Source organism: Theobroma cacao, chromosome 5 (genome assembly GCF_000208745.1).
Source record: "Theobroma cacao cultivar B97-61/B2 chromosome 5, Criollo_cocoa_genome_V2, whole genome shotgun sequence".
NCBI classification, from domain to species: domain Eukaryota; kingdom Viridiplantae; phylum Streptophyta; class Magnoliopsida; order Malvales; family Malvaceae; genus Theobroma; species Theobroma cacao.
Genome location: NC_030854.1, coordinates 35,865,016 through 35,875,637, shown reverse-complemented (window position 1 = coordinate 35,875,637; position 10,622 = coordinate 35,865,016). Strand labels below are relative to the sequence as shown.

Here is a 10,622-nt window from a genome sequence, read left to right as displayed (position 1 = left end):
ATATATATATATTAATATATATATATATATATATATATTATTATTATACATGCATATCTATTAATTTACTACATCTACTATCTATTGTATTAAAAAATTTCATTTTTAGCTTTCATATATTTTATTTTTCATATGCATAAATTTCAAACAACACAAAAAAAAATAATAAAACTATTATAACACTCAAACAAGAAATTAAATAATCACTTTCAATAACTCAAGCCCAAACCATTATTTAATGAATAAGTCCAATACCTATTGGGTTGTAACTAACCCACAGCTCCAAATGGGTTCAAGCTTCATTGGGCTTCAAAGGTCTCCTCCAATTCGGTCTGGGCCTAAAGGGCCTGCTGCACTTGTTTTTTGGTTTGGGCTTGAATAGTCCAATAATACCTTAGCCCAAGGAGGAAATCAAGCCTGCTGCAACAGCCCACTTAATCCTTTTCAATGTGCACCGTTTTTTGCTTCAAAAAATGCTTCAAAACAACGTCGTTTTGGTCTTTTATACCTAGCTATAAAAACTTCTTTTCTTTTCTCTCTCTTCACTTTCCTCTCTCACTTTCTCTCTCTTGCCGCCACTCTCTCTATCTTCTCCTTAAGCTTTTCTTTTTTTTTTCTTCCTCCTTCTTCCTCTCTCTCTTTCTCTCTCTTGCCGCCACTCTCTCTATCTTTTCCTTAAGCTTTTCTTCTTTTTTTTTTCTCCTTCTTCCTCTCTCTCTCACCCGTAACACTTCCATCGCCGACGCCTCTCTTTCTTTCCCTACGCTGACCTCTCACCTATCTCTCTCTCTTCCTCTTCTTCTTTGTTTTTGCTTTTTTTTGGGGGTTAATTGTTGTTGTTTTTTTTTTGTTTTTTTTTATGGCTTTTTTTGTAGGAGATCAATCGGGTCCCCTCTGCTTTGCCCATTACTCATGGTGGTTGGGGAAGGGATGGCTGGGCGTACCCAGCCATCCCTTTTTTTTTTTAATTATTCTCTTTTTTTTAATTATTTTATTTTATATTTTATATTTTTATATTTTATATTTTTATATTTTTATTTTTTGAGGTGTCTACACCATTCATGCTCATATATTGTCATAAGCCATTCAATTTAAAATCATAAATTTACAACACAAGCAGGTAGTTTCCAATTACTCTATTTTCAAAACCAGTATTCGATTTTCTAGAAAATTTATAAAATCATTTTATAAAATCACAATTTCTCTTAAAATATAGTAATTTACCATTTAAACCCATTTTTCATAAAATCACACAATTGTATAAAACTACTATAGATAATTAAGACGATAATAAGTTTACTCACAGTTTCTGAAAACTAAATTCGGGTACTCCAACTATTACTCCTAGAGTGCGATTTTTTTGCCCTTGCTAGAGGATTCGGCACCTTGACAAATTGCACAATTAAGAGGTTTACTACTTTGGTACTAAACCAAAATAAACTAATTTATACTACTAATGCATGATATGAAGTGCAAAATGTCTAAATTTTGCCTAAACGCGGTGTTAGCCTATTTCGATCTTTTACCCGATAAATCGATATACGCGTCCGTTTAAACTCCAAATTAATTTTTTTCAGTTTCTATACCTCAATTGCACCCAAATTGACTTAATGTTACTCAGTGTGGTGCAAATTATCAGTCTTGATAGCAAATTACGAAAATACACTTAGTGGGTAAAAATTCATATTTTTACTCCGAAAATTCCCATTATTTTTCTAGGCTCATAATTCATCATTATTCATCATAATTCCTCAAATAAACATCAAGATCAACAGTCAATATTCCCCTAGAAAATTTGGCCAATAATGGTAATGGAGGAAAATGAATTCTTTTCTTGTTGTTTTGTTTCTAAATATGCCAAACTAACTTAAAACACTAACATAACTTAAAATCAAATTAATCTAACTTCATTCTCTCTCCATACCCATTTGGGCAGCCATGAATTCACCATGAAAACATGAAATCTAACCATGGAAAATAAGGAGAAAAGCATGGGAAAGGTAGATCACAAGTCAAAATAAAAAAATTTTACCTTTGATTGCTTGATTCTTTGAAATCCACCAATTTTTCTTTAATTTTCCCATCTAGGTTTCTTGTTTTTTCCTTTCCTCCTTTTGTTCTTCCTTTTTCTTTGTTTGGCCGGCCATATGAAAGAGAATTGGCTGATTTTATGTTTATTTTAAAGTTAAATAATTAATGAATATAAACTTGACACATGTCACCTTATTATTAGTCCACGTGTCATTTCTTAACTATTAAGCTTTCTCTCTCCACCACACATTATTCAAGGGTCAAAAATGATGATGGGTGAAGACCTTGTGCTGGAAAAATACTCTGAGAGTGCAAAATTACCGTTTTGCCCCCGAGGTGGCAAAATTACATTTTTGTCTCAAAAACTGAAAAATTACCCATAGACATATTTTTCATCCCTTATACTCATACCATTCTCCAATTTGTCAAATGTGATATAAATTCTCTCAAAATCTCAAATTTTGTCCATGGGTGGAAAAATTACGATTTTACCCCTACACTCCAGAAATCACCGAAATTAAACTTTTTCACTGCCAAACCCTCAAATTATACTCCAATACTCAAATCATACTCCAATAAGTTAAATGGGGCCAAAAAAATCTTTTCTTAAAATTCTCATTTTGTCTCCAGGTGACAAATGACCATTTTGCCCCTGGATAGTGAAAATTTTGGTTTGACTCCAAATTGATCCTCGAACTCTGAATTACCATTTTGAGTCATCTCTGAACTGTGAAACTCTTAATTTCACCTCAAAATTCCTATTTGAACTAGTTCGAGGCTTAATAGACTTAATGGTACCATTGGGGGCAATATCGTCTTTTAACGATTCCTCGAACTTCCTAAACATGCAAACATTCTATTGAGCATGTAAATGACGTCGTAATTATTTTACAGAACAGGGTTTGACATTCCAAGTATGCAAATATTTTGTCAATCACATGAATGACATGGCTAATATTTTATAAAGTCGGGCTTGACATTTAATTTGTACTGAATTTGTCCATTTTCTTTTATCCTAATCAATTAAATCTTATTTTGTAATGAAATATAATGAACATTATTTTTATTGACAATTATCACCTTTTATATATATATATATATATATATATATATATATANATCTTATTTTGTAATGAAATATAATGAACATTATTTTTATTGACAATTATCACCTTTATTATATATATATATATATATATATATATAGATAATATCTAACATAATGTGTTAGATACAATGAATATTACAGACATGACACACCAAACTGTCTCTAATTCTTGTTATGGCTACTAACGTAGCATGTCACATTACTAGAAATTTCATATCATCAACTCTTATTATATCTAATTAACATATCACGTCGTATTTCACTTATACAATAAGTAATAATTTTTATTAAAAATAATATTTGTTACATTTATGCGGAACAGAAATCTCCTCCTTATCCTATGCTTCACTATCCTGTTAATGTAATCATGCCATGTACCTTATATGTCTTGTAATTTTTAACTAGACTAAACATGTTAACTAACCACATTTGAAGGATTTATTAATTGAAAAACAAAAACAATCGAAGAAAAGCCAGACTGACTTATACTCAAAGAAGAAAGAGAAAACAAGAAATCCAACAAAAAAAATTAAAATTGAAATTTTAGAGAATTAAGAGATTTTTTTTGTTGTTGAAAGAATAGGAATCTACGTGTTTAAGTCATGTGACAAGTCAAGTCATCATGTATCCGAGCGGGAAGAGAAGATTCGTTTACTAAAACTTTTTGGGTTATATCAAGGTCGGCCCTTCAGTAAAGTCACCCAAGAACTTTAGGTCTCAAATTTGGAAAAGACTTATAATTTTATAATAAATTATAATATAATTAATTATATTAAACATATATAAAAATTAAAATAATTAATAAAATATTTACCTATTCTCTTCTATCTAATAAATATCTATTTTCTCTCATTTTCACATCTTTATTAATTCTCAACTATTTATCTCATTTCTCATTAAAAATATATAAATTCAAAGATAATTAATAAAATAACATATTCTCTCATTTCCTTAATTATGTGCCTAATGAATCTCAATTTTTTATCACTTGCTAATAGAATCTAAATTTCGTGATATATGTATTATTCTTAAAAAAAAAACAATTTGATGAGCATGTTGATAAAGAAATAACAAGATCTCTTGAAAAATAATTTAGAATTGATTACAACTTCTTATATATATTAGATCAAGCAATTTTTTCAGTCTAAAGTATATTTGAAAATTTTAAGTTATATAAAAGTATTTTTTATTTTTCTACCAAGCGGTAAAAAGTTAAAATCATTAACTTATAACAACTATTATGATATTGATGGTTTAGATTTATTTTCAAAGTTAAAAATTTCAAAACAAATATATTGCTTTTAAAATTATAAGAAACTTGATTTAATCATAAGAAACTCAATTCTTTTCAAGACACATATATTGCTTTTAAAATTATTTTAACAATTTCAGTAAGTGTTATTTCAGAATAAGGAAGTTTTTTAACACTAAAATTAATAAAATCTTATTTGAAATCAACAATATCTAAAGAAAAGTAAAATAGATTGACTATATTATTCATTGAAAAAGAAATAGTAGAAAAACTTGATTATAAAAGTTTAATTAAAAATTTTACATTTCAAATATAAAAATAAAATTTTAATAAAATCTTTTTCTTAATTTTAATAAAAAAACTTCATTTTAATACTTTGGTTTAAACTTTTGAAATAGCACAATAATTTTTTCAACTTGCTTCTTTGTCACTGTTATAAAGTAGACCTACAGTCCTGATATGGCTCTGTGGAGGTTGAGAAATCATGTGGTGTTGTTGCCCTGACCAATAAACTTCAACAGTGGCAAATTCAACGTACTGATAGATCTGGAAACAACATGGCAGATTTGCTTGCTAAAGCGAGGTGGGGAGGGAACATGATGTTTTGTTATTTCACTCTGTCTAGATTCCATTCTGAGCTGGAAGAATGGTTTTTGGATTTTTTTTGTTATCCCTATTTGAATGCCTGGCTTCTTTCTGGGCTCTACTGGCTCTCGGGTGGTCAGACTTCTTTCGATCTGAGTTTCCTGCTCTGTGATTGGGTCTTGCTGATTTTGAGGACTGTTGTGTATGTTTGATTTTGGATTTTTTGTGAGTCCTACTAATTGATTTGATCACTCCTTCGGCTGTTTGGTGTCGTGAATGTCTGCTTGATACTAATTTTTGCTTGAATCGTTGAATTTGAGAAAAAAAATATAAAAAAAAACCTTACAAAGAGGTTAATAGATGGAAAAAATGGGAAAGATAGAAAATATATATATATATATATATACAACAGTAAATTACACAAGATTGAAATAAGATGATAAAGAGGATTCGAATTTTACTCTTAAAGTAAGAGATTATGTATGAATTAATCAATAAACTGAGAGATTCGAACCATATTCATTAGATAGGAGATCATGTATTAATTAATAAACTAAATACTCAAATGTTAAAATCTTTTTGCCTTTACCCCGTCAAACACCATTATCTAGTATTATCTCAATCTTAACAGTAATTATCTCAATGTTTACGGTAACTGAAATGAATATTGTAGCAATTTTAGAGATTTTTTTTTTTTGATAAAGATTGTCCCTCTTTGTTAATTAGGAATTAGTTGACTAGCTTTGACTTGTTAAGACTTATATATAAAAAACTTTTAACTATTTTATAATATATTTTAAGTATAAAAGATATTAAAATAATTGACTCTTAAAAACTCACAAAGCTCCAATATCGTTTCATGCTTTAAATCATAAGTTATAACAAAATTTAACTACGAAATATCTGTTATCCGTATCTAATTTGGTCACTCAATCCAAATCATCAAAATGTTTACTCTTTAACTTTTGGTTCCAACTTGTGTCTTATTGGAATTTTGAAAAATTATCCTCAAAGCTATATATTCAAAATTTTCTTTTGTAAAATATTTAATTTTAAAATAATGTTTTATTATGTTTTTCTTATCTCAAATTAGAGAAAATTATTAAAGTACCTATAAAGAAGCTCATGTGTATTATTTAAACTCGATGGAATCTCATCAAGAAACTCATGAATATTTTTTTTTTTTGAACTGTAAAATTTTATACTTATAAGATTTATTTTAAATACTAGTAATAAGGTATTTAAATGATCCAATGTATAATTTCTAAAAAAGGAAAATAAGCAATCATCCAATATAAAAAAATTCTATATCCAGCATCCATTCATATTGGTCTATTCCTATGAAAAAACCTTTTTTATTGATAATTTAATTTTATCATTTTTATATAATGCTAATGCACTTTAATCATTGAAATGGATTTGAGGACCAATAGCTAGGTTTCTCCCATGGGTTAATTCTTTATATATATATAACCAAATAAATTCAAACAAATGCATGAAAACGAGCTTGTTCAAAATCCAAGGGCTATATATTAAGAAGAGTCAAACAGATTATAATTTGCTTTCACTTTAGAAATATACATTAAAATAATGAATAAGATTTACAGAATTAAAATTCAGGTATATATATATATATATATATATATATATATATATATNTTACAGAATTAAAATTCAGGAGTATATATATATATATATATATATATATATATATATATGTATAGTTAATACAGAAATTTTTTTTGCAACAAAACTCCAATCTACCTCCACCAAATGTAACCACCAGCACAAAAACTTAATCTATTTTCAAAGTAAAGATTCTAAAAGAAGGATATGCTAAGGAGCAACCATCTACAAGGAAAATTTAAGGCATATTAATTTCCCTTCTTCAGTGATCTGCAAGCAAATTAATCCCACATTATGACAGTTAATCTTCTCAATTAATTATTAGAGAACAAGAGAAAGGTGAAAGTAATTAAGCTTGCAATCCTAACGATAGTTTGTCAAGATTTATACATACCATCATCCTTCTTTCCTAATTTCTTGAGAGACAACAAGAATATGTAGCCAATGAACAATGCTGCTGCCCCTCCCAACACAATTGCTAACAATTTGCCTGTATTGTTTCGACCTTCTCTTCCTGTCAAAATCGCTATCAGTATTTGTTAAATACAGAAATGGCTTATTGAATCAACTATTTACAAGAAGTGAGTTTACCTTGGTTTAAGTTGTCTGGTATTCCATCTGGGTAGTAAGCATAGCTAACAAAGCAGTTGTCCAAATAAATATGGCCTGAAAGTGAGCTGCCACACTCTTCTTGAGCAATCTGAGTTGCAATACTCACACATTTGCCGCAATCACAAGGCCTCAGATCCCCTTCACACTGTGCAATGACCTGCAGTAACTCGTAATTTTCTTTACAATATCCATCTCCATCTGTCACACCACTTTCCACAGCTGCAAATGCTGCATCCCTCACCTCTTCAAACCCGAGAGCCTCAGCCTTTTTCGCCCCACAAATCTTGTGAAGCAGCTCGTATTGGGAACTTTCCTCCATGAACACATCAGCTTCATAGTGAACATAGCAGCCATGTAGCTGAATCCGGGCAGAAACAGCTTCGCTACACAAAGTATTACACATTTCAGGAAGTGAGGTTATGCATTTGTAGCATTCATTGTTGCTTAGGTCCCCTCTGCATTGAAAGAGGCCTGAAATTCCAGTGTTGTCATCACCTGTGGTAGTCTTGTGGAACTTTTCTTGGGAGGATTTCGTTATGAGTTCTTGGAAAAAGGAGGAAAGAGATTCAGAGTGAGAATTGGTTGAATCTGCAAATGTTTGGCTTGTGCAGTTTTTGTATATTAAGGTACTATAATCTGAAATGGTTTCTGCATTTAGGAGGATTATAATCTTGGAAAAGGTTACAAGGATGAGTGTTTGTGGAAGAAGAGACATTGGTTTCAACGTTGAACCCATAATTCCAGATGGAGATTTGGTTGTTCAAGTTGGTTTTGTACTTTTTTTTTTGGTTGGGTTTGAGACAACATTAAATTGCTGTTTTGAGATTAAAAGCGACAGTAGAACGAATCAACTGTTTGAAAAACATCTGATTGGATATGGCTTTGGAAAGTGACTTAGGGAGTTGGGATTTTGGTTTGATTTTTCCTGCCTACCTTTATCTAACTGTGGGAAACTTGTTGATTACTATTACATAATTTTCTCATTGTGCCTTTTCTTGTTTCGATGAACCTCAAATTGCTAGTTAAATAATCATATCTATGAAGAAAACCAGTAATTTAGGATAGTGATAACTCCTTTGTCAAGGAAGGGTAAAATCATTGTTTGTGCTGAAATATTAAAAGGTAGAATAGACAGAGAAATAAGAAAAAGGTACTTTCCATCACATAACCAACCAGGGGAAGTACAGTGAAAAGGAAAAGTCTTATCCAATTTTAATAGGCAGGACTTCCAAACTTTCAGCCCTGTCAACTGCATTCGACTCTGGCTCAAGCCACAACCTGGCTTGCTTCTGCACCAAGAGGATGACCTACACTAATATTACATACAAGAAAAAACAAAGGAAAGATTGAAGTTCTAGTACAAAAATCAGTTTAATCAGAGCAACACATAAAATGCTAATCATTGGGAATATTGGCTAGTTCTGGTTTCTAACCATCTGATATTTGTTGAGCAAAACCTTTCAACCTGACAAATGATTGATGAGAGTTTTCCATTCTATATCTCATATTATTTCCTTCAAAATCTGGGGCAGCCCTGAGTTACAAAGTGATTGTGGGTTTTTTATATAGTGACACATGCGTGCGACTGATCACTCAAGTATATATTTGTCTGACTGAAACACAGCCCAGACTTAAGTTCTTCCATACTCATCCATGACTATATATAGTTGTTTGAATTATTTACAGTTACAAGTTACAAAAACCTTGACAAGTTGATGAAATGATTGAATTTTGAGCACTAATCAAAAACCCTCCTTAGTCCTCGTTATAGATTGTTTTACTTAGAATTGCAGAATTCAAAGAACTGTGAGCTGTTAAGTGATTTAAGCTCGAATAAAGTAATAAGAATTATAGGATTTAAATAGAAATTTTAGAGTCAGAGTCATAGGAAAACAAACCTTAACAAACCTGTTAGAAAAAAGTCATGGTCTAAAAACCATGGCACCTAACAACCTTTCCTACCATCTCGCCCCAAAGCCTCCTCCCCATATTTATTTCCCTTCCCTTGAGTTTTTGCTTTGCACATGCATCTTCCGTGGATTGTCGTCGGCAAGTCTCTTGGCCGGATAGAGGTGTCTCCACCCTAATCATCCGCCGAGTCTCCACCAATTACGATATGGCCCCTCCTCCTACTCATTCCAGGATTCTAGAGATCAACCTCATTTCCGCTGAAGACCTAGCCCCTGTCTCTAAAAACATGAAGACCTACGCGGTTGCTTGGGTCCAGCCGGACCACAAGCTCGCCACCGGGATAGACCAAACAGGCAGAACCGATCCATCCTGGAATGAAAAGTTCATGTTCCGACTCGATGACAAGTTTCTTAACTCGGAGGATGCCGCAATTGTTGTGGAGATTTACGCGGCTGCATGGGTAAAAGATGTCCTCATTGGATATGTTAACGTCCTCATCAAGGATATTTTCCACTTGCGGTCCATAGCCGACGCCAAGATTAACTACTCCGCCACGAGAACCGTCACGCTTCAAATCCGCCGTCCCTCCGGCCGCCCCCAAGGGATCCTCAACATGGAGGTTATTCTTCTTGATAGTACCACGCCTAGCGTGCCTGAGCTAGGAGACCCTAAACCAAAAACAACCAGCAAAAACGAGGAGAGTTTCGAGAATAATAATGAGCTAGAAAGTCACAAGTCAAGCCCAAACGCTAAGATAAGCCGTTCACAGAGCGACGTAACCGATTCTACAATGGAAGATAACTTGGAGAAAAGGCCTCAAATGGGTTCGATTGTCAATGATGGTTCAGGTTCCGAGGCTAAAGGCTATGGTAGCATGGTGAACGGTGGCTCTATTTGTAGCTCGGACGTGGGGCCTTCAGCTTCGATTGTAGCTGCAGCTATCGCTAAAGGTTTGTACAAACCACCGATTCAACATCAGGCTCAAACAAAAGAAACAGGACTAATAAGGGAATGGACCAGGAAGAGAGAAGAAAGCCTAGACAAGAAGCTAGAGAAGTGGCGGTCGGAGATGTCGCAACCGGCCTCCGCCAGAAAGCAGAAAGCGAAATCGAGCAAAGGAAGGAGGTCGAGGGGGAATAGGGGTGACGACGCAAAGTTGTTCTCATGTTTTGGGAATGCTTTTGGATGTGAAATTTCGATTACTTGTGGTGGAAGTAAGAAGAAGCATGGCAATGGCAACAATAAAATTTGTCATTTAAGCTCTGTGGATGATAATTATAGCCAATCTTTCGTTTGAATCTTTTTGAAAGATTTAATTCAGGTATGGAACAAGAGAGAGCTTCTTTTTTTCCCTTTTCTCTTTCTTTTTCTTGCAAATATAAAACATGGAGTTAGTTGCAAGGGATAACAGAATTTGTATTTGCACCTCTTGTACTCATGTTAAATCTTTCATTTCGATTTTGATACATACAGTGGCAATCCACCATTTTGCATAAA

The 10,622-nt window shown here is 32.4% G+C and overlaps 3 protein-coding genes across 3 annotated transcripts in view; 1 reads left to right on the top strand and 2 right to left on the bottom strand.

Moving 5' to 3' along the window:
- Nucleotides 1-2,072, bottom strand: part of LOC18600041 (histone-lysine N-methyltransferase SUVR4) — a 14,474-nt gene extending 12,402 nt beyond the window's left edge. The window contains exons 1-3 of the mRNA XM_018120590.1: nt 2,033-2,072; nt 1,305-1,385; nt 256-420 (exon numbers count right to left, since the gene is read on the bottom strand). The gene's annotated coding sequence lies outside the window, so the exon portion shown is untranslated. The remainder of the gene's footprint in view (nt 1-255; nt 421-1,304; nt 1,386-2,032) is intronic.
- On the bottom strand, nt 6,850-7,992 carry LOC18600040 (cysteine-rich repeat secretory protein 3). The gene is made up of 3 exons (XM_018121283.1): nt 7,194-7,992; nt 6,997-7,116; nt 6,850-6,872 (listed from the first exon to the last, which is right to left on the bottom strand). The coding sequence occupies exons 1-3, from the start codon at nt 7,948-7,950 to the stop codon at nt 6,865-6,867; spliced, it is 885 nt and encodes a 294-aa protein (XP_017976772.1). The 5' UTR covers nt 7,951-7,992; the 3' UTR covers nt 6,850-6,864.
- LOC18600039 lies at nt 9,223-10,622 on the top strand. Its single transcript, XM_007030289.2, has one exon. It carries the CDS (start codon nt 9,331-9,333, stop codon nt 10,420-10,422), a length of 1,092 nt encoding a protein of 363 aa, XP_007030351.2. The 5' UTR covers nt 9,223-9,330; the 3' UTR covers nt 10,423-10,622.

What these genes read in the sequence shown, in the direction of transcription:
- LOC18600040 (XM_018121283.1), bottom strand. Translation starts at nt 7,950, where the DNA reads ATGGGTTCAACGTTGAAACCAATGTCTCTTCTTCCACAAACACTCATC. An exon ending in ACCAGACAACTTAAACCAAG is followed by an intron (nt 7,117 to 7,193) that starts GTAAACTCACTT and finishes CGATTTTGACAG; the next exon opens with GAAGAGAAGGTCGAAACAAT.
- LOC18600039 (XM_007030289.2), top strand. Translation starts at nt 9,331, where the DNA reads ATGGCCCCTCCTCCTACTCATTCCAGGATTCTAGAGATCAACCTCATT.